Source organism: Rhyacophila brunnea, unplaced genomic scaffold, assembly GCF_057557595.1.
Source record: "Rhyacophila brunnea isolate RB1 unplaced genomic scaffold, BYU_Rbru_1.0 scaffold_21, whole genome shotgun sequence".
NCBI lineage: Eukaryota > Metazoa > Arthropoda > Insecta > Trichoptera > Rhyacophilidae > Rhyacophila > Rhyacophila brunnea.
In genome coordinates this window covers 4,165,123-4,185,748 of record NW_028232871.1, presented here as the reverse complement: position 1 = coordinate 4,185,748, position 20,626 = coordinate 4,165,123, and the positions used below count along the sequence as shown (strand labels likewise).

Genomic DNA, 20,626 nt, shown 5'->3' with positions numbered 1-20,626 from the left:
AGTGTATTTAATTATAATTAATAAATAGGTTCAACAAAAATGAAGGTTTTATTTTTCCCCTGGCTGTTGTTTTGTTTGTCACTGTTCTGTTTCTTCATATCCTGTTTATCCAAGATTTGTTTATTCTTGTTCTGTTATATTATCATGCTCTGTTTTGTCTGGTTACCTTCTAGGTTATGGCCCCCTTTAGCCCTCGTGGTAAATCCTATCTAGGCGGCTGCAGTTAATCACAAAGACCTAGCATCATGGCTCCCACATCATGATGCGGCCCCCCAGGCTAGGATGTTTGGCGGGGCCCCCTACCTATCGCTAAGGGTAAAGGCAGTGTGACGCCTTACAATAACGTTTTCCATGGTGTAACGCGGTAAAATTAAGGTGTATTTTTTAGCGATTTGAAACACAGTTAAAATTGCATCGTACAATCAAATATTTTAAATATTAATAATTATTGACTTTGTTTACTATTAGAACAAATTTGTGGTCTGTGTTTATCTCACTTATCGGTCGACTCGTCACGCCGGGCCCTTCCTGGGCCTGGGCCCCTAGGCTAGAGCCCTGTCACCCCCCCCCCCCTTGTGGGTGCCATGCCTAGCATACAGCGTCAAGCAAGTGTTTGAACATGTACCGTCTAAAAAAAAAAAACCGGTTAGGTACATGTTCAAACACGCGCGTTAACATGATCGTTTATCGTTTGTAAATGTATGGCTACGGCCGTATGTTGTAGCTTAGCTAAGTAAATACTGATACCAAATATAATCCCTCGCGAAGAGACGTCGCTAATCCCATATCAGGAACCTTACATAAAACAACGACTACCTTCCCGTAAAATCACTATATGCCCCGCAAGTTTGCAACCCCCGATAAATATTATAAAAGAAATATTTCGCAAACGAACATGAGGTTTCTCAACGTCCCCAAACTACCTGTTTGCCCTTCTCGGTAAAAATACATCCGACCTTGACAGACCAAGCCAAAATCTACCGTAAGCCGGCTCGCACATCACAACTCGCCTCGTGTGCCTGACCGCCATAAATCAAAGCTTCCGAGAACGGGCAGGCGGTGTTCCTTGATAAAACCTCGCACATCTGCCTAGCGATATCGACATTCGCCGCATCGTGGCTGCTCCGAACCCGGCGACAGTCTGGAGAGAAATGGCCGTTTGTGCAGCTGTGCGCTTGCGCGGAGTCGACTTTTTTTTAGATACAACATGCAGGCTGTAGCAAATGCGACATGTTGCATCTGCGGATCGTCTCGCGTCGCAGTTGCATCGGCCAATCTGCGAAGCTCCATTTGATAACGTTTGTTTCTTGGTTTACGGTGACGTCACATCGACGAATTCGTTGTAAGACGCATGCGGCGAGTTCTGATGTGCGAGCCCACGATCTCCAAAAAGTTGCGAATTCTACCCTCGCCCTGCCAGCCCATCTCCCGCATCTTACGAGCGGGAAGACGCTTTTTGAAAAATTAGTCAGTCTGGAATTCACAAATGCAAATGAACTGAAAAATGCAAAAGTGAAGGTGCCCGGCGAACCGTTTTAAAATCAATGTTTATCCTAATGTAATAAAACCAATGCTTGCCCAATTTTAATAAAACATAATTCTCCACGGAATTATAAAACAAACCTCCGTGCTATCAATTTGTGCCCTTTATACAATATCTCTCAGTCCTCACACGAGATCACGCAACTCTACAAAGAATGCATGAGTAGTGGCATATTCCCCGACTGCTGGAAAAAGGGTCATCTCACGGTGATCCCCAAAGCCGGCAGTCGCCCTCCTTGTGACCCGAAAGCGTATAGACCGATTACGCTCCTTCCCGTCTTCGGGAAGATATTGGAAAGATTGATAAACAGCAGGATTGAGTCCCACCTGTCGGAAAACTGTCCAATCTCGCAAAGACAATTTGGGTTTAGACCCGGAAAGTCCACCGAGGATGCGATTCGCTTTGTGATCGATTCTGTGGAGAGCTCTGGCAAGGACCTCGTTGCCGGGATTTTTCTCGACATAGCGGGCGCGTTTGATACTGCGTGGTGGCCCTTGGTTCTGGCAAAGCTTAGGCTGAAACAGATCCCCGGGGACCTCTTTGCCTTAGTTCAAAGCTACTTCAGCAATAGGGAGATAACCTACGACTCCGGCCCCAGCCTGATTCACAGGAGGACCACCATGGGGTGTCCTCAGGGCTCCGTCCTGGGACCCCTTCTGTGGAACATTCTGTTTGACGACGTTCTGTCCCTGCCACTGCCTCCGGGCTGCACGCTCGTTGCGTACGCCGACGACTTGCTCCTGCTTGTTGGGGCGACCAGCCGACCGGCACTTGAGCGTGCAGCCACGGACGCCTTGGGCAGAATCCTTAATTGGGGGTTGCTGAACAAGCTGACCTTTGCCCCGAGCAAAACGGAAGCTGTCCTCCTCAGGGGTAGTTCTCGGGTCAACATAACTCGACGGCCGCCCACGGTTCGTTTTGGCCAGACCTCAGTGCGTTTCTCCGAAAGGGTTACGTATCTGGGAGTAATTCTTGATGACAAGCTGTCTTTCGTTCACCACGCCAAGACGGCCGTCTCTAAGGCCAATTCGGCCTATCAGAGAATGGCCCGAATGGCGGGCAGCAATTGGGGACTTAAGCCTAGAGCCCTTAAGGTTGCATACGGCGCAATTTTCATGGGAATTGCCGGTTACGCCTCCAGCATTTGGCATTCTCGAGTAAACTCCTTAACTCTCGTGAGACGCGCACTATTAAGCGGGCAGCGACTTGCGCTGATCTCGCTTACCAAAGCCTACCGCACAACTTCTACTGACGCGCTTGCCGTACTCGCGGGGGTGCTACCCCTCGATCTGCACGTCCAAGTCAGAGGATCGATCACCCTCCTCTTGAGGGGGATCAGCACAATACTCGCCGGTGTCCATCTGACACCACCGCAGAGATCCGAGGACGTTCCTTACAGGAAGACTGTAAGTGACATTGTGTACAAGACCGCATTTGCGGCATGGCAGTCGAGGTGGACCGCCTCCCCCAAGGGGCGGCACACTTACCGTTTTTTTCCAGACGTATTCTGCAGGCACCAAACTAGAAGACTCCAACCTTCGCACTGGATTAGCCAGTTCCTCACCGGCCATGGCAACTTCGCCGCCAGACTCCACGAGTTTGGCTTGATAGTAGATGGGCCGGGTTGTACCTGCGGGCATGACCACCAAGATGTTGAACACATCCTCTGGGATTGCCCGCTTATGGAATTCGAACGAGCGGAGCTGTTTGCCAGGGTCCGTCCTCACACGGGCCCAATTGGTCATGGAGATCTGGTAGCAACCGAGGCCAACTTTGCGGCATTTGAGAAATTTGCAGCATCGTATGGGGAGCGGGATAGTCCCGACTCTTCTGTAGACTCATCCATTTCAATTCGTGACACTCAGTATGCGGGTACACAAAGCGCTTAACGTCAGCGGACAGCAGAGCCAGTCCAAAAACAAACATTTTCTTTCTTAACTTTCTTCTTTCAGCACTACGGTGCATGGTTGCAGCATCAGTCCCGTGCGGCTCCGTCTCGGGACGGAATGAGCACTTAAAATCACTTCTTTCAGACACGTTTAAAGCGTCATAGAAAGCGGCCGTGCATATCCACGGTTGTGCATATATGACGGGTGGTGGTGGGCACTATATAGTCCCTAAACATCAAAAATTCCCGAATAAAGAACTCCACCACACAAACTTGAGTTCTAAAAGGTATTAATACGTACTAGGCAATATTTTAGACTTTAGACATAGCGGGTGCCTTCGACAGTGCCTCCTGGTCATTAGTAGATATTGTATAAGCTTTGATTAAAGCGTGACCCGGGAGACATAATAGGTATTTATAGGCACTAATCCAAAATTATTTCAGTGACAGATCCATATTATATGGTACCGGCAATGCAACAATCTCTAGGAAATCCACAATGGGGTGTCCCCAGGGATCAGTTTTTGGACCCTTATATCGAATATCCTCTTTGATGACCTTCTGTCGATTCTGCTTCCACGCGACTGCAGTATTATTGCCTATGCGAATGACGCGCTTCTCCTTGTGAGTGCGAACAGCCGCAACGGTCATGAGTTAGGTGCTAACGAGGCTTTAGAAACCATAATGATCTGGGGTTTCACTGACAAACTTACTTTTGTTCCGAATAAAATAGAATCTATCCTCCTCAATGGTGCAGCCAACCTCAGTTCAAGGTCGCCCATCATCCGTATGGGTAGTACTATAGTTAAAGTCAAAGATAAGGTTACATATCTAGGCATTTTACTGGATGTCAAATTATCATTTCTGCACCACGCCAAGAGATCGGTGGCTAAAGCCAAAGCAGCTTACCATCGGGTCTACTGGTTCACTGGAAGTAATTGGGGCCTTCAGGTTCAGATCTCTTAGACAAGCTTAGACACGATGCATTCTTAGTAGATGAATCACTTAGATTTCAAGAGTGGGCATGGCCCATAAAACACCCGTGAACTTACGTGTTTTCAAGACGTCGTCCTTTTAACCGGTTCTATCTCTATATGCCGCCAGCACGTGGTATCATAGATGTAAGTTATTGTCCATTCAGAAAACTCTTCTCAGCTGTCAATGATCAGCATTAATTGCTCTCACTAAGACTAAGTCGACTTCTACCGACGCGTTGCCTGTCCTTGCTGGAGTGCTTCCATTAGACATGCACATTCAAGTCCGTGGTGCCACGACCGCTTTACTCAGAGGTCCGGGGCAGAGGTTGGCGTTATCTTACTATCGCCGCTTTCAGGTATTGGATCCGTGGCATACCTATGACACCGCGCTGCGTGCAGGGGCGATAGACCACCTCTTCCAAGGGCAGACAAACCCATTTGTTTTTTTCCTAATATAAAGTGGCGCATGGAGATAACCAGATTGACTCAAGACCATTGGACTTCTCAGTTCTTAACGGGACACGGTGGTTTTGCCGCCTAGCTCTGTCAGCTTGGTTTAATAGAATCTCCGACTCGCTTATGTGGCAAATTTCAGGATACCGATTACATCCTCTGGGAGTGTCCCCATATGTCGGTTGAAAGGGAAGAGCTTCTCAAGTCGGTCCGACCCTCAGTTGGATCGGTCGGCCATTGCGATTTTGTATCTACGAGGGAAAATGTCTCAGCCTTTAAAAAGTTTGCGGCATTTTACGGTGAGCGAGAAGGTCTTTTCTCATCGAGAATTGACCGTAATACATTATATCGAAGTAGAAATCACGCACACTCTAGTGCACGCCACACAAGGTCTTGGGAAGTTGTTCCCGAGACACTTTCGACACACATTTGAAGAGCGTCGAACTTTCGTTACACCACAATATACACCTGCATAACGGGTGTGGAAACGCGGCAGGTGGTGGAGGGAAAAGCAAGTTCATACCTCAAAATAGGTAGCTAACTCATAGAATGTGTCACCACAATTTTTATTGATTTTTGAGTTGTGTTATGTTGGAATACAGCTGCTGGGTATGTTTAAATTTTTACCAAATATTTAATGTAATATGCAATTTGTGTCTATCCTATAGAAGTGAATCCTGAAAAATATAGATGGTGAATACCATGCTAATGGATTGGTTTGAAAGGAGAACCTACAGTGAATATAATATATACAAATAAATAATCAAGGTATAGGAGAATACGGTCCAATAAGAAATTATAATCTACTAACAATTTATAAAATGTGCTCCGAATTAGATGGGCCTTACAATGTAGGTATAAGCGACATCAATATTTTAATGATGATACTCGATGAATTCCCAGGGGGGAATAGAGCTGTAGGAAGACCGAGACTTTGCTGGGGAGATAGTATGGGGAGGGAGGGGAGACAACAGGGCACTGTTTCCGGTGGACAACTGGAGAAGAGCTCCAGAGGATCTAGTGTCATGAAGGCAGGGGATCGTAAAGGCCATGACTCCATTCAGGCTGCAGCTCCATGTGCAAATACATTACACTGTTTATTGGAAAGGGAAACAGGGATAATCCTTAAAAAATAGTTGAATGTCATATTTACCTAAAACCACATCAAAAATGATGAAGATGGAAAATCCACTACATGCGTAAATGAGACAAGACAAAATTAAATACACAACTCTCAATCATTAAATTCCACATTTCTATATTATTAGTATTATTATAAATATGTACAAAGTTTCCCAAAGCTTAATTATATTTTTATTCTTTTAATTGATTTTAGATTTAAGTCCCTTTTATTCGCACACAGATATATTAATGTGACCCATTACATTTATAAATAATAAAAAGGCCATTACAAAAATTATCAATATATTTTTTATTTAACATTTTATAACAAAGTTTAAACATTACACACAAAATATTCATTTCTTCATATAATCACCCCCAGTTTTATCTTATCCTAAGGTAGGTAAACAATGTTTTTCACTCTTGAGTGGAATATGCACAACTTTTTCTAGAAGAACAGCCATCCGTCACATCCATTGGGTCCATGCTCTGGATCAAAACAAGATGTGAATAATTATTACCAGACGCGGAATTCAAACTCGTGGCCCACGGCTTCAAAGCTGGACAGTCTGTCAATACAATACCGGTGCAGTCAGGAATATACATAGTTCAGTAGTAGAGTATTCAACTGCAGATAGAAAGTGGGTAAAGATATGTTTAGTTTTAAACTTTGTTACAATAATCATGACACTTTGGAAAAACCACTACACGTGTCCGCGTGGGCAGTTCGCATGTGTCGATTCCGAGTTGACATCTGCGCAAAGCCGTGGTGGCAGACGCTGCATTCATATGGACGAGAATCTATAATGACAGAATAAAAACAAAGATGTATTATTTGCGTACCAAACTGCAACAAGTGTTGCCGGTTTAGTTGTTATAGAAGTAGGACTGGAAAATTGTATTCCCCACTTTATTTAAGTACAACCTATATTAAGAGAGTGGGATTTCTTTGAATTTCCCTGATCTATGTAAAGTGACAATCTACAAAAAAATATATTTTACTAGAAATGCTAGACCATACTCTTGAGAGTGTTTGACATTGTGTAATATTTAGAACAAGCCAAATTAAATTAAATATGTGACTAATTTTCAATAGTGTACAAATCTATATCCACCAATTATGTCATCGCATACATCAGTGGTTTTCAAACTTCACGTTACTACGCCTCCCTTTTAAAACAATCTAATCTTGGCGCCTCCCCCCCCCCCCCTTTTATTTCATTAAAAACATTTTTACACAAAGTGCTTTTTTTCTACCAAACGGGCTCGATATATGGATTTCATTGCATCTAATGCAGAAAATTCCGTTTCGCATAAATATGATGATACGAATGGTAGCAGTACCTAGGTACTTGCATTGCTTTTCTTGACAAAGTATTATATTAATCTTTAGCTCGATTCAATCAAAATTGAACAAAGGTTTTTGTTTCCATATAGCCATTTTTATTAGTCAGGAAATACACTACAAATAATTATAAAATAAAATTCTACATGTGAATTATCATCAATCACACACACACCACACAATCACATCAAATTGTATAACACAGACACATATATTATTATAAAATGTTAATATTTTGTAACCGAAACAGAGCCGCAGGCGACTTTTTTTACTAATAGAACTAATTTGTGGTGTGTGTTTATCTCACTTAACTGGTCGGTCTGCAACGCCGGGCCCCCAGACTGGATCCCTGTCAGCCACCTTTTTGTGGGGGCCATAGACAATTGTATAGAAATGAGGTATAATAAAATTAGTCTCCATATCTTCATACAGGTTTTCAAACGACCTAACTTTTATAGGACTGTTTTTTTATGTAGTTTATAACTAGCTGTCGTTTTATAAACAATGCACTTGCAAACTGCAAACCTGTGGCTACATTAGTGTGTTAAACTTTTCGTGCCTCTCTTTGCAACAGTCCGCGCCTCCCCAGGGTGGCGCGCCCCCCAGTTTGGAAATCGCTGGCATACATATTATGAAGATGATCAGAGAAATGATGTTTATTTTGTTGCTAGTAAATACATACTTTTAAAGAGGAATAAAAATATCACGTTTTCTCACACAAAAAGTGGATTTGACCTAAATTGAAAAATACCTCTTTCCTGATACAGGAATTTTTCTTTTTTTCGAAATATGGAACTTGTACATACCTATCATTGAAAAAACTATGAAAAACTTATTATTTTTTTATTCATTACTGAATTATGTAAGATTTAAGAATGTCAGATTATTTATTATAGAAAATAGGTACATCATTTTGAAACCTCATAAACGTATATTTTAGAGAAAACCTAGAAAATAGTTTTACTGAGTGGCATTTGAACTCACATCTTTCATTTTGCGGCTCCTCCGTTTATCATTCATGCAAATTATTACCAATAATTACGTGTATCTGAGATACTTCAAAGCCAAACGCCTTTCGATTTGCCTTTGTAAAGTTGCAACTAACTCTGCCTATTTGACCACTAAATAATGTCGGAAGCCCACTAAAATTTAGGTATCAATATAGCAAGCAACACAGACAACCATAATAATAGTAGTCAAGGAGCTAGCTGCTAGATAGAAGGTGGGCCTAAGTAAAATTAGAGTGTTTTGCTGTAACAGTGTTTTTACAGATCTTAAATCTTTTTTACAGTCATTAAAAATCAATTTGATCTGAAGATTACATGACATGTCATTTGTGTTAATAAAATTTAAACGTACATGTAGCAATCATAACATTCAGCATTACAAGGGTGACACACTTCAATATTTATGTTTTGTTGTTAAAACAAAGCAAAGTGACGGAAGCGATTGTCAGCATTTCCTCAATCATAACCTAGATCAACGGTGTCTATTATTATTTATTTAATGACGACAATGACTCTTGTAATGTATTGATTTCATTTGTATAAATAGTAAAGACGATTCATAACTCGTCAGTACTCCACTCGACACAGTCACTCGCCACAGTCAACTGCTTAACAGTAGATCGGTAGTCATCGCTACCAGATCGCAGCTCGGTCTGAGCACAACGAGCTCACGGCGAACACTATATACCGTTAATCTTACTCCGACCATTGTAACTCTCTGTACTCTGCGTCAAGACAATAAATATCTCCATCCACAGCACCGCTGCCTCAATAAACTCACCTGCTTAACTCCTCATACGATCCCCAAATATATATTCTCAAAACTACAGCTTAGCAATCGCACCCGTCTTTTATATTTATGAAAAATACACCCAACATAATTCAATCACCTGTATGAGTATTCATGTGATCTGTAAGAGATGATCGCTTCGAGAAGGTTTGACCACAATGACATAGAAACATTCTTCCACCGCTACCAGCTGTGTCTGGAACAACAAGTAATAATAAAATTATATAACCCGAACAGTGTTGCCATTTTATGACAGAATGAATTCATTTTTTCAGTGTTTGTATATAAAATGAATTCTTGAATATTATTTGAATATGACCTTTTCTATGCCTCATGATATTATTACTATGGCAGTATCTGACAGGACGCAGACTTTTAACGACACAAGTTGAATGTAGAGCGAAGCTCTTACTACAATCGCTGTAATAATGATAATTTGCGGCTTAATATTTCACAATTATTCAAACAGATGTCACCGTGTGTTTAATTTTTTAGATTATGCAAATCAATCGACAGTGGCTAGTATTTTGAGTTTAAAGTCGGACAAGACAACTCGCAAAATTTTTACATTCTCCATGTCAATCACGGCCACATAGAGCGAGAAAACTTGCTGAAGGAATAGAACCAGTTAAAAGGGCGATGTCTTGAAAACACGTAAGCTCACGAGTGTTTTATGGGGCATGACCACTCTTGACCACTCTTGAAATCTCAGTGATTCATCTACTCAGATTTAATAAAAAATTATAAACTATCTGTGTTTCAAAATTTTATATCAGTATTTTTCTTGTCTCCTTTAATTAAGTGTAATGAGACTGCTCATTGCCGACTGAAGAGGAAAGCCGATACATTTCACGACTGGTCCTACCTTTCCGCCCCTCCCGTTCTCTATGGATGACCTGTCATTGCCTGTCATTGTCTATAGAGTGCTCAAACTGACGCGTCTGTCGTGTTCACTTGTTGGAGTATTCTTAGTTTCAGATTTCTTTCAGACTATTTTAACGTATCTTGGAGACCTTGGAGTTCATCTGATTTAGTGGTTCTGTGTTATTAATAATTGAAAGCGACGATCAACGTAAGTAAACTTCTTCTGTGTATAATAATATCATAATACACTAGGACGTTTGTCAATGTGACAGTCGATTCTAAACTATAACTTATTTATACTCTTCAGTCATTATAGAATACCAGACTCTGCTTGCAACTTTTTTTATCAATAAATAGTATGGCAGTGGACCACTCGTTGCTTGTGCAAAAAGTTATGCTCAGGCTTTATTAATCTAAAGATGACGGTGGACTGCTTCATAATAATATGTGACAACACATTGGCCAAAGTCTCAAATGCTACATAGAAAACAGCCTAAGTAGCATAAATAATGAAATCAGATTTTAAATAAAATACATATTTCGAACCAATCGCTGCTTGCTTGAAAGCCATGTAATTGCTTCAGTTAATTTTTAATTAGCCCATAACTTACCAATATGAATTTTAGAATGTTTTTTCAGGTAACTCTGATTGGCAAAACCCCTCTGGCAGACAGGGCAGGTGAATGGTTTTGCATTCGTGTGTGTCCTCATGTGGACGGTTAACTTCCCGGCGAACGCTATCCTTCGCCCGCATATTGGACAAATATAATTCTTCTCGCCTGTTTTCGACAAAAAATATCAATATATTATTTAACTATTATGTCGATAATTGAAAAACTGAGGACAATTTTCAATTTGTGTTTAAAGTACACGTTTGAATATTTAGAGAGGATTACTCCACCAGAGCTGGTTGTCGTCCGAGGCTGCTGTGTGTTATTACTCTGAAGGTTTTAAGGAGACAAGGTGATTAGCCTATCGCTCCCAAGGTCTTACCCACGAGGACCCTGAATTCAAGGATTTCGTTCCTTTAACTAGGAGGCCAGTTTTTTAACACCAGTCGCTTACCCTTCGTCCCCTGCTTTTTGCTACAACTGAGGCTGCAGGTCGCCACAGGATTTGCTAGCAGTTTGACAAGCAAGCAACATGGTTTCTTGTATGCACCTTGTGGTATCCATATGCACACCGGAAACAAATCGAATAGAATTTAAGTCTTGTTTATGTCCACCCTGAGCAGTAATTCCGCAAAAGAAGAAAAATTGTACCAACATTAGAAGGGCATTTGTACTAAAGGGTAGAGACTCGACAATTTACCGGAATGGGAATACATATGCGCCTGAAGTGAACTCTTCTTGATGAATGTCTTGGAGCATGTCCGGCATGCGTAAGGCTTTTCTCCGGTGTGTGTCCTCATGTGGATTGTCAGCTCGCCTCTCCGCGCAATCCGTTTGCCGCATATCGTGCACACAAAGTCTTTTACACCTGCAAGATTAACAGGCGAATAGTAAATACATGGATCTGCATAAGGTCATACTAACCTGCCACCTAACTGCTGGCCCACATTATGTATTGTCAATGAAGAATACTAGATTCTTATATCTTGTATAATAGAATTGAATAGAAAAAAAGAGATAATGTAATGTTTGCAGTGGCAAAGAGTGGAGGTAGGCTGTCGAGATCCGACATAAATAGTGCACACCAAATTGTATCAGTCACACTAACTTGGTTTCATTGAACAATACAAATTACAAATGTGTCGCTAAGTTTCAAAACCCGCTATAACACTTTTTCATTATGTTGAGAAAATCAACAAAAACTTTTTGAACTAAAAAGGTTTTTGAATGTTTCAGTAGTGTTATAATAGCGGGATTTGATAGACACATTGATTTTGTTTCATAAATGACAGTTAATCGTAGCGGCTTTTGGAAGAGGCGATAAAATTTTCATGTAGAGATTTTAATAACGAATCCAACGATATATATAACTTAATTATTTCAAAAAAGTGTTATAGCGGGTTTTGAAACTCAGCGATACAAATAGTGTTGGTTAGTTTTTAAAATTCTATTAAACTCTGCTTAAACCAAACCATAATCGATTAAAAATATTCTTCTATCTATAAAATATCTAAAAATGGCATAATCAGAATAAGTTGGCTGCAATTTAATATAAACAGGGTTAATATTATTTTATATTTTATGTTCTACTACTGCCAACTACATACTGAGACAAAATGTTCTGCCAGTAATCCATTCTGTGAAGGGCGCATTGCACCTCCACCACAATCGCATCAGGTATAGTAAAAAGCCATTGATGAATGAGAAGGAACGATGAGATATCGTCACATGTCGCTCACCTGAGATCGCAGGTAAGTGGAGTCAGATAACGTTAACACTTACATAGTTAAATTATTATTAACCTACTTCTACTTGAATATTATAATAAACTGTACACTGCCTGTAATCGTCCTCTTTTATAAAATATAAACCATTTTCCACCCAAGTTCTTCTTTATTCGATTCCCTATTTCGACACCCCAGCTTTTAGAAAATTCTCATATTGAAATTATTTTTATGAGTCAAAGTAAATGTTAAATGATCGCTTAATATCAAGTTTTCGCCACTGCTACCCGCTGACTCAACTCAAGCCTCCAAAAGATGCATATGGCAGATATATCAGAATCAACTAAGAATGCTATATCACACCCGTATGAACAGGCCGGTGAAGAGTCAAACTGGCGCCACTGGTGAACGCCTTCCCACACTCCTTACAGATGAAAGGTTTCTCTCCGGTGTGAGTGCGGCGATGGATCATCATATTGTTTCTTTGTATGTAGCCTTTACCGCAAATATCACAAACGTGAGGACGTTCGCCTGTGTGCGTTTTCTCGTGATTCTCAAGAGGACGCCTGCAAACAAAACAATTGCATAGTATTACAATAAACTTCTACTAACTAATTAAATGCCTGCTTAATCGAATTTTAGCATACCCAAAATTCTAAGATGAACATGGCAACTCAGAGATGCGACAGCTTCAGATTTTAAAAAAAAAACTATGAGCAGGAGGAGGTGATGATTTAATTCTCATCACTTGTCACTCACTTGAGATTGCGCATGAAGAAGTCACTCGGCTTTAGCACGCTGGCACACCATGTCATGTGTACATAAGTAAATTTACATCATTATGAATAATTTATTGAACACTCTGTAATCTTCCTTTTCAAATAAATACTTTTCCGCCGCAAGTTTTCATTTCATTGCATATACTTTAATAACCATCAATATATATTTATTTTTTTCTTTTTTAGTATGTAAACAAAATAATAATAAACGAAAAATAAAATCCATTCATAATAAAACATAAATAAAATACTTGAATAAAAGTTATCTTATAAATAACATTCATTATAATCAATGAGAAGGATGAAAAATTGTTTACGTTGAGTTAATTTTAATCTGAGATGCCCTTCCACATCTAAAAGCCTGTTCCTTTTTTTGACTTAATGTCTACAAAATAATGCTGAAAAAACAACTTCACAAAGATATGAAGTTGGAAAAGGCAAGATGTATTTCAGGACTTTCTCTGTTAAAACTGGATACACATGTTGCATTTGCAACCAGAATGATGTTAAAGTACACTCCTTATATTTATTTTTCGAGAATCTGTCTGAAGCTAACTCCAACAATTGCTCTTGTTCCGCATGTGATAAACCTTCTAGCATGGATGTTGTGTTGATGTCGTAATAATGCTTGTTGCACCAGGCGCAGCCAAAGCCCGTAGCCAGGAGCAGCATATACCCCCAGCAAACTCTCCTTGTACCCCAGAGGGTACAGGTACCACACTTTAGAAAACACTGGTGTATGTCATAACATGATAACGAAATGTCAAAGCAACTGACAATAGTTAATAGCAACAATGTTTCAATGTGACAATGTTTAGAATATTATGTTTTTATCTACCAATTCAAGAACACTAAAAACGTTGTGGAATCGCCATTTTCACTTACAGTCCAAACTCTGATTGATACAGTAATATTTTTCAGTTGCTCACCTTTGAGTGAATTTTCTGTCACAATAGGAACATTTGAAAGAAGCAGTCCCCTTGTGAAAGCAATTATGGCCGCTCAACGAATTTTTATCACTAAATTTCTCCATACAAGAGATACATTGATAGTAACCACGACGTGCTTTGCCCTGTTTATGGACAGACCTGTGTTTTTCCAAGTTTTTCATATGGATGAAGCTCGCATCTGCAAATTAGAAGCATGATTTTTAAAAAAAATTTGAGATGCATAGATGACAGCGTTAAGATAACCTAATTGTCCAAATTTTGCTCGACTTAGATGCACCTGTCCTGATCCAGATTTCCCTCTGATTAGCGGCGAGCAAAACATCGAGAGTGTCGACAGCTTCAAATATCTGGAGGTATACATTACGGGAGATAGCATTTTGCAAAGAGAGTTTGCTATCCGAATGGGTATGGCTGGAGCAACATTCAAATCGATGCGGAGTGTCTCGGACTGACAACTGTATTCGGTTAAAACTAAATGCTGTTTGCATTCTGACGGTACTGTTTAACGTTGGTGAATCATCGCACCTTACGAAGGCTCAAAACAACCATATACTGAGCTTAAATTTTTGCGACGGATACTGGGTGTGCGGTGGATGGTGTGACTTTAGGAGTAACGAGGAGATAAACGAACTAACCAAGCAGCCTCGCATCACACTGACAGTGAAAAGGCGACGTTGGACCTGGATCATTGGAAGAGAACTTCAACCTGAAGTCCCATCCTGTTCTTATGCTACTACTGTAGTGCTATTTTCATATCCCCAGTCGAAATACCTAATAAAATTATTAAATATCGTTGTCATACAAACCACAAACTATGCACTGGAATATTTTTTCGCCATGAATTTTTCTGTGCGTAGTCAACTCTTCGAATGAAGGCATAACCTCTCTACACACCCCACATCTCAAATATTGCTTTACAGGGGCCGGCAAAACTTTATCGTAATTAATATTATCTCCGTTTGCGATTGCAGCACTCTGCTCATTCTCATCATGATCACTGGAACAGTCTTCATGGTGCAGAAGCTGAAAAGAAATATTACTTCATTACTAGTTGTTCATTACTAATAAGGAAATCATCCGTAATTCCCTGGTTCAGCAAGTAAGTTCCGAAAGTAAATAATTACAAGATAAAAAGAATTTTTTATATACGTTTTTAAATTTTCTGTTGAATCATATAAACTTGACTTGACTAGCTTAAACGATCAAAAAAATTTGTACTTGATAAAAATAATACTGAAATGTCATTTTGACATTCATATTGATTTCTATAGTAACGCATGTATATATTAATAATTTAGTTGCTAGGACATCAGACCCCTTAGCAACCAATAACAGTGGTTTGGATTACGGATTTCTTCCGAAATAACTTTTCATACAAAACAGAATAAACTGAAAATGAATTCAATTCTACTTAAAGATGGCTAAAAGTATTTAAAAAATGCATTGGCATCGTGTTCTGATATATTCTAAAAGTTTCAAATGTCTAGCTAGTCGGGATGTTAGTTAAAAATCGATTGCAAGATTTGTACCGGATAAATAAGAATACGAGCTAAGAAAAACGTTGTAAAATACAAGATACCTATCGTATATTATGGTTATATTATTATTATTACGATTTTTGTCTACTAAATTCAAACAAATCGAAGTATTTTGTCGAGGTGGGACCAATATTTATTGAAATGCTTTCTTTTTCGCGTATTAAGGGTCTTCAGAGCCGTATACGAGCGCAGATAGAAGACACCCAACCACCAAAGAGGCTCCATTTCAACATACTATGGTAAGTGAGAAAAACACTGTAATCTGGTTGTGCCAGGTCAACAGAATATGGTGGATAAGCGATGACTTCCCATTTAGACTGCCTCAATTTTTGGAGAGTCTTTTGAGCGCTCAATAGTTTTTCATAAATATTAACATAGTTATCTAATTATAATGTATAGCTTACAAGCTGAAGTACCCGGCTTCGCACGGGGTCGCTTCATGGATACATTTATCTTAGATATTTAAAAAAAAAAGTAGTAAGTAGTTATCTTTTTAATATTAAAATATCTGTGTAATACAATATGGCAATACGAAAATAATTCTATTAGGAGGTCAAACAAAAGAATACTAAATTAAAATCGAATCCAAAATATGCAAACGATATTAATAGTATTAATATGTAGTAAAAAAATTCAAAATTGGATGGAACAAACAAACAACAAACTTAGTATTTTACATAATACTAATTTAGAAACCTTCGCGAGTGTGCGCACAACAACTGATCAAAATTTCATTGCAGTCGGATGAATGGTATAAGAACGCATGCGAATAGAAGAAGAAGATGGTTGTACTAATTCAGAAACTTTCGCGGGTGTTGCCACAACAACTGACGAAGGTATCATCGCAATCGGATGAATGGTACAGGAACCATACGAATATAAGAAGATAGAATGAAGAAAAAGATGGTTTTTCTAAATCAGAAAGCTTCGCTGGTATGCACACAACAACTCACCAAAGTTTCATCGCAATCGGATGAATGGTATAGGAACACATTCGGGACAGACAGACAGACATTCATTTTTATATATAAGATATAGCCTATAACCTTCGCGCAAGTACAAGCAATAAGTTGACAAAGTTTTATCGCAATCGGATGAACGGTATGGCAGCGCATAAAATACGAACAAAAAAACAAATATTGATTTTTATATATTAGATAAAAATAACTGTATTCGATTTTTGGTAATATGGCCTATCTAGTTCAAACAGTCAAAATATTTTTCCACTAGACGGAGCGATAATTTTAGGGATTGCATAAACCGTAACGGCGTTCAGATTCATTTCGAGCCCTGGCTGTATGAGATCTGGCGTTAGTTATTAATTATCATGAAAAATTACACCTCTTCTGTTAGCCAGGGTTGGCAATTTTTTTCTTAAGTTGATCGCTTTAAGCTAACTATTAACAAAGTCATGACATCAGACAAAGGAGAAGAACAATTCCACGGGCGAGTACTTACTTCTTGAGTTGAGAGACCATTACCGTTTTTGAAATGTGAAAAATCATTGGGAACATTATGTATATTATGATTGCTGACCAGAGTAGAGACGGTTTTGGCATTTTCGTGATCTTCACTTGGATCGGTAGTTTCTTTTACACATCCTGTAAATTTAATATCATTCGGTTAAAGTTTGCATCTGGAATATTTAAAAATAATATTCAAGAGCAAATGTTTATAATACAAAAAATTCAAATTACTCCTTGTATTAGTAAACGATAACTGTATCCGGAAAATTGCATACATGCAGTTCGCCGTATCACAGTTCACTGTGATCGTATTGGAAACAGATGGTCGTATAGCATTGAGAACAAACGCGTGTCTATACAAAACACTAAAAAAATTCGTAATAACAACAAAATAGGTACCTAAGTAAGTAAATTAGAAATACAATCTTATCGTATATATTTATATAGAATTCTGAATGATTTAAAATAAAGTTAGCAAGTATGTGCTCATGAAATGCTACACGAACAATGTGTCATTTTTTAATCCCAATGCTATACGGCTATCTGTTTCTAGTACAACAGCTTATGGAATTACGATACGTAGAATTTACATGAAACTCACTATGACACGAAGCAGAACAGCAGTGGTTATAGTGTCATTATGTGAGTAGGTACATTAAAAACTCCATTCAACAGACTTGTACAATGTACAAAATTCCGGTCGTAACCAATGATTAGTATGTATCTTCTTCTTCTTCGACCATGTCCGATCCTAATAGGATCATATGGGCCTCCACAGAGTGGAGGTTTGTATTAACAGATTTTTGTTTTTACGAGAAATGGATGTCAGCCACTTGCTCAACCTATTAGGTCCATACTCCGACTCATACACAAACTGAAAAACAATATGTGTAATCGTCAAACCCAGGATTCGAACCTGGGTCCCACGACACTATAGGCCGATGCTTAAGCCAGCGGCCAACGTGGGTGTATCTTCATGTGGCGTGACTTTCTGCAGCAAATCCGAATTTTATAAATTAAAACTTCTTTTCCTTCTGGACCAGCAAGGTAGGGGTGCCGCCATACAAAAAGGTTGAGAATCTAACCAGCCTAGTTCAATGTCCTCGGAACAGACCTATAGTAAATTCTTACCGATAGTATCTGTAGCTTCGTTTTCACATTGACGCATTCCATTGTCATCCACTCGGTTCTTGGATCCAGTGGAAGGATTTTGTTTTAAAAAATCCTGGAGGATTCGATCAGCTTTCTCGCATTGCTGTTTGAAAACATACGCAGCTGTTGTTTGTGACAGACACGCTTCACAAATCCTGTGCGGTAAATTATCACCTTCTTGAAACTGTAATTATTATAAATATACATTAGTTAAATACCTATCTACCTTATATTACTTTTAATAGAGTGATGCACAAACCGCGGCCCATATTTACTTAAGTAGATACTTCATCACCAAATTTTTCATTGAAAAACAACGACATCTTCACAAAATTCTAATTTCCTATATCAGGGTTGGCAAACCTTTTTACGTATGCGTGCCAAAATTTCCCAAATATTATTTTTTGACTGTCTGACGTGCCGAGCAGTTTTTCATTGGGGAAAAACAGTAAGAATTCTATTTAAAAAGTTCAAAATAATATATAATTGAGTTCTTGAGTATTACTTAGTTTGGTTCTGTAAGCACAATCCAGAATTGGTCCGATGAAGCATTCTCTCGGTACCAGTGGCGAAAGGTGGACGTAGGCTATTAAGATCCGACATAAACAGTGCACATTAAACTTTTACAGACATTCCTATTTGTTTTCATTGAAATAAGACTACAATTTACAGATAGTGTTGGTTAGTTTTTAAAATTCAATTAAACCCTGAGAAACCAAGCCATAATAGATAATAGTCAAAAAATACATGTCTATCTATAAAATATCTAAAATTATGCAATTAAATCATACATAACTTTGAATATTTTATAAATAGAATAATATTTTTTATTTATTATAGTTTGGTTTAGGCAGGGCTTAATGAATTTAAAAAATTAACCTACAATATGTGTAATATGTATTTGTAATACAATGAAAACAAATAACTATGAATGAAAAAGTGTGCACAATTTTGTCGTATTGCCCAAATTAGATCAAAACTATTATGGTTTCGTTTAGGCCGGGTTTAATTGATTTTTAAAAACTAACTAACACCATCTGTAAATTGTAGTCTTAGTTCAATAAAAACAAATACATATGACTAAAAAAGTTTAGTGTGCATTATTTATAGCGAATCTTAACAGCCTACCTCCACCCTTCGCCACTGGCAAATATATATGCACGCAATGCAGAGTGGAGAGTGATTGGAGTAGCTGATATGTAACTAACAAATTAAAAATAATAAAATGTATGTCTCATCAAGTACCTACCTATATCATTATTTTTCAACATGTTGGCCCACTGCGGCCCGAGAAAAATTAGAAAATGAATAAATTGGCCCTTTCAAATAGTTTGTGCACCACTGGCATAATGTACCTACCGAATACAACATCCAGATGTTCCAATTTGGTTGACCAAGATGTTATGGTATTCAGTCTATATTCATCTCAACACTTAATGTTACTTACAGGCGTCCCAATTTCATTTGAACATTTGACAGTGTCATGGTTTGGCAGTCCAACGTAACCCTACATAACCCGATAAGCCTATAGATATCCCAACTAAATTGGCCATACGTCCATTAATATCTGACTGTCTGAAGGGTTTATAATGCACAATGTTTGTTGATAAACCAAGGTTGGATTATTCCACATGAAGACGGCACCAGATTTCAGTCGAAAATCTTCAAAAACTGACTATTTTCAGTTTCAGTTCTGTTTGCACAACATATTTAATTTACATTCATTATAAACAACCTTCCATGAAAGTTGTTTGATATTATAGTTTAAAATCTTTTTATAGAAGAGTTTTTATATTAATTCTTTACTTAATTGCAAAACATGCACTAAATTTACTTACAATTAAATTGACATAATCCTTTAAGAACTGTCTCAAATTAAATTGAAAAAATTGAGCTTGATAAATCCAACAATTTAATTGAAAAATTGAGTGCAAGCTCTTCGTATTATTCAGGCATACCCGACATATAGATTTAATATCCTCTTTTTTTAATCGCTGATATACATCTTTGTCTGCCATTTTTATCAGGGATGTTGTGAATTTTATCACAGTAATCAGAATTCCTCGATAAACAACAAAGACTCCTTTTGGTTAAAATTTTAATTATGTATTGTTTTTGACATTCAACTGTTGACAGTGTCGTAAAAGTATATTAGTCTATGGTCATAAACAAAAGAAATATCTATGCCATAAACAATGACGTTTGAATAATTCGACCTACCCAAATGAACTAGCGAAAGAATAGAAAATGGATTGTAAACAGGCACCAGAATGAAATTAAAGATGCTAAAAATATATTTTACACGTAGTATATCATAATATTGCTACAAAGGTATTGAATTGGGTAGGTAGGTACTATTGATTGAGTTTTAGGTTATGTTTTGATAAGCTAAAAATGTTTTGTACCTACTAAAATAT

At 38.5% G+C, this 20,626-nt stretch overlaps 1 protein-coding gene across 1 annotated transcript; it reads right to left on the bottom strand.

The window, feature by feature from the left end:
- Positions 1-6,100: 6,100 nt before the first annotated feature.
- LOC147070619 (uncharacterized) lies at positions 6,101-20,367 on the bottom strand. The gene is made up of 10 exons (XM_085948864.1): positions 20,048-20,367; positions 18,189-18,393; positions 17,050-17,192; positions 14,860-15,076; positions 14,033-14,231; positions 12,688-12,890; positions 11,301-11,468; positions 10,601-10,768; positions 9,226-9,321; positions 6,101-6,784 (listed from the first exon to the last, which is right to left on the bottom strand). The coding sequence occupies exons 1-10, from the start codon at positions 20,225-20,227 to the stop codon at positions 6,666-6,668; spliced, it is 1,698 nt and encodes a 565-aa protein (XP_085804990.1). The 5' UTR covers positions 20,228-20,367; the 3' UTR covers positions 6,101-6,665.
- Positions 20,368-20,626: the final 259 nt, after the last annotated feature.

Excerpts from the sequence above, each read along its gene's own strand:
- LOC147070619 (XM_085948864.1), bottom strand. The coding sequence starts at position 20,227 with ATGGCAGACAAAGATGTATATCAGCGATTAAAAAAAGAGGATATTAAA. Across the intron at positions 18,394-20,047 it reads AGGATTATGTCAATTTAATT|TTTCAAGAAGGTGATAATTT; the intron begins GTAAGTAAATTT and ends TAATAATTACAG. Across the intron at positions 14,232-14,859 it reads ATTCCAGTGCATAGTTTGTG|ATGCGAGCTTCATCCATATG; the intron begins GTTTGTATGACA and ends TCTAATTTGCAG.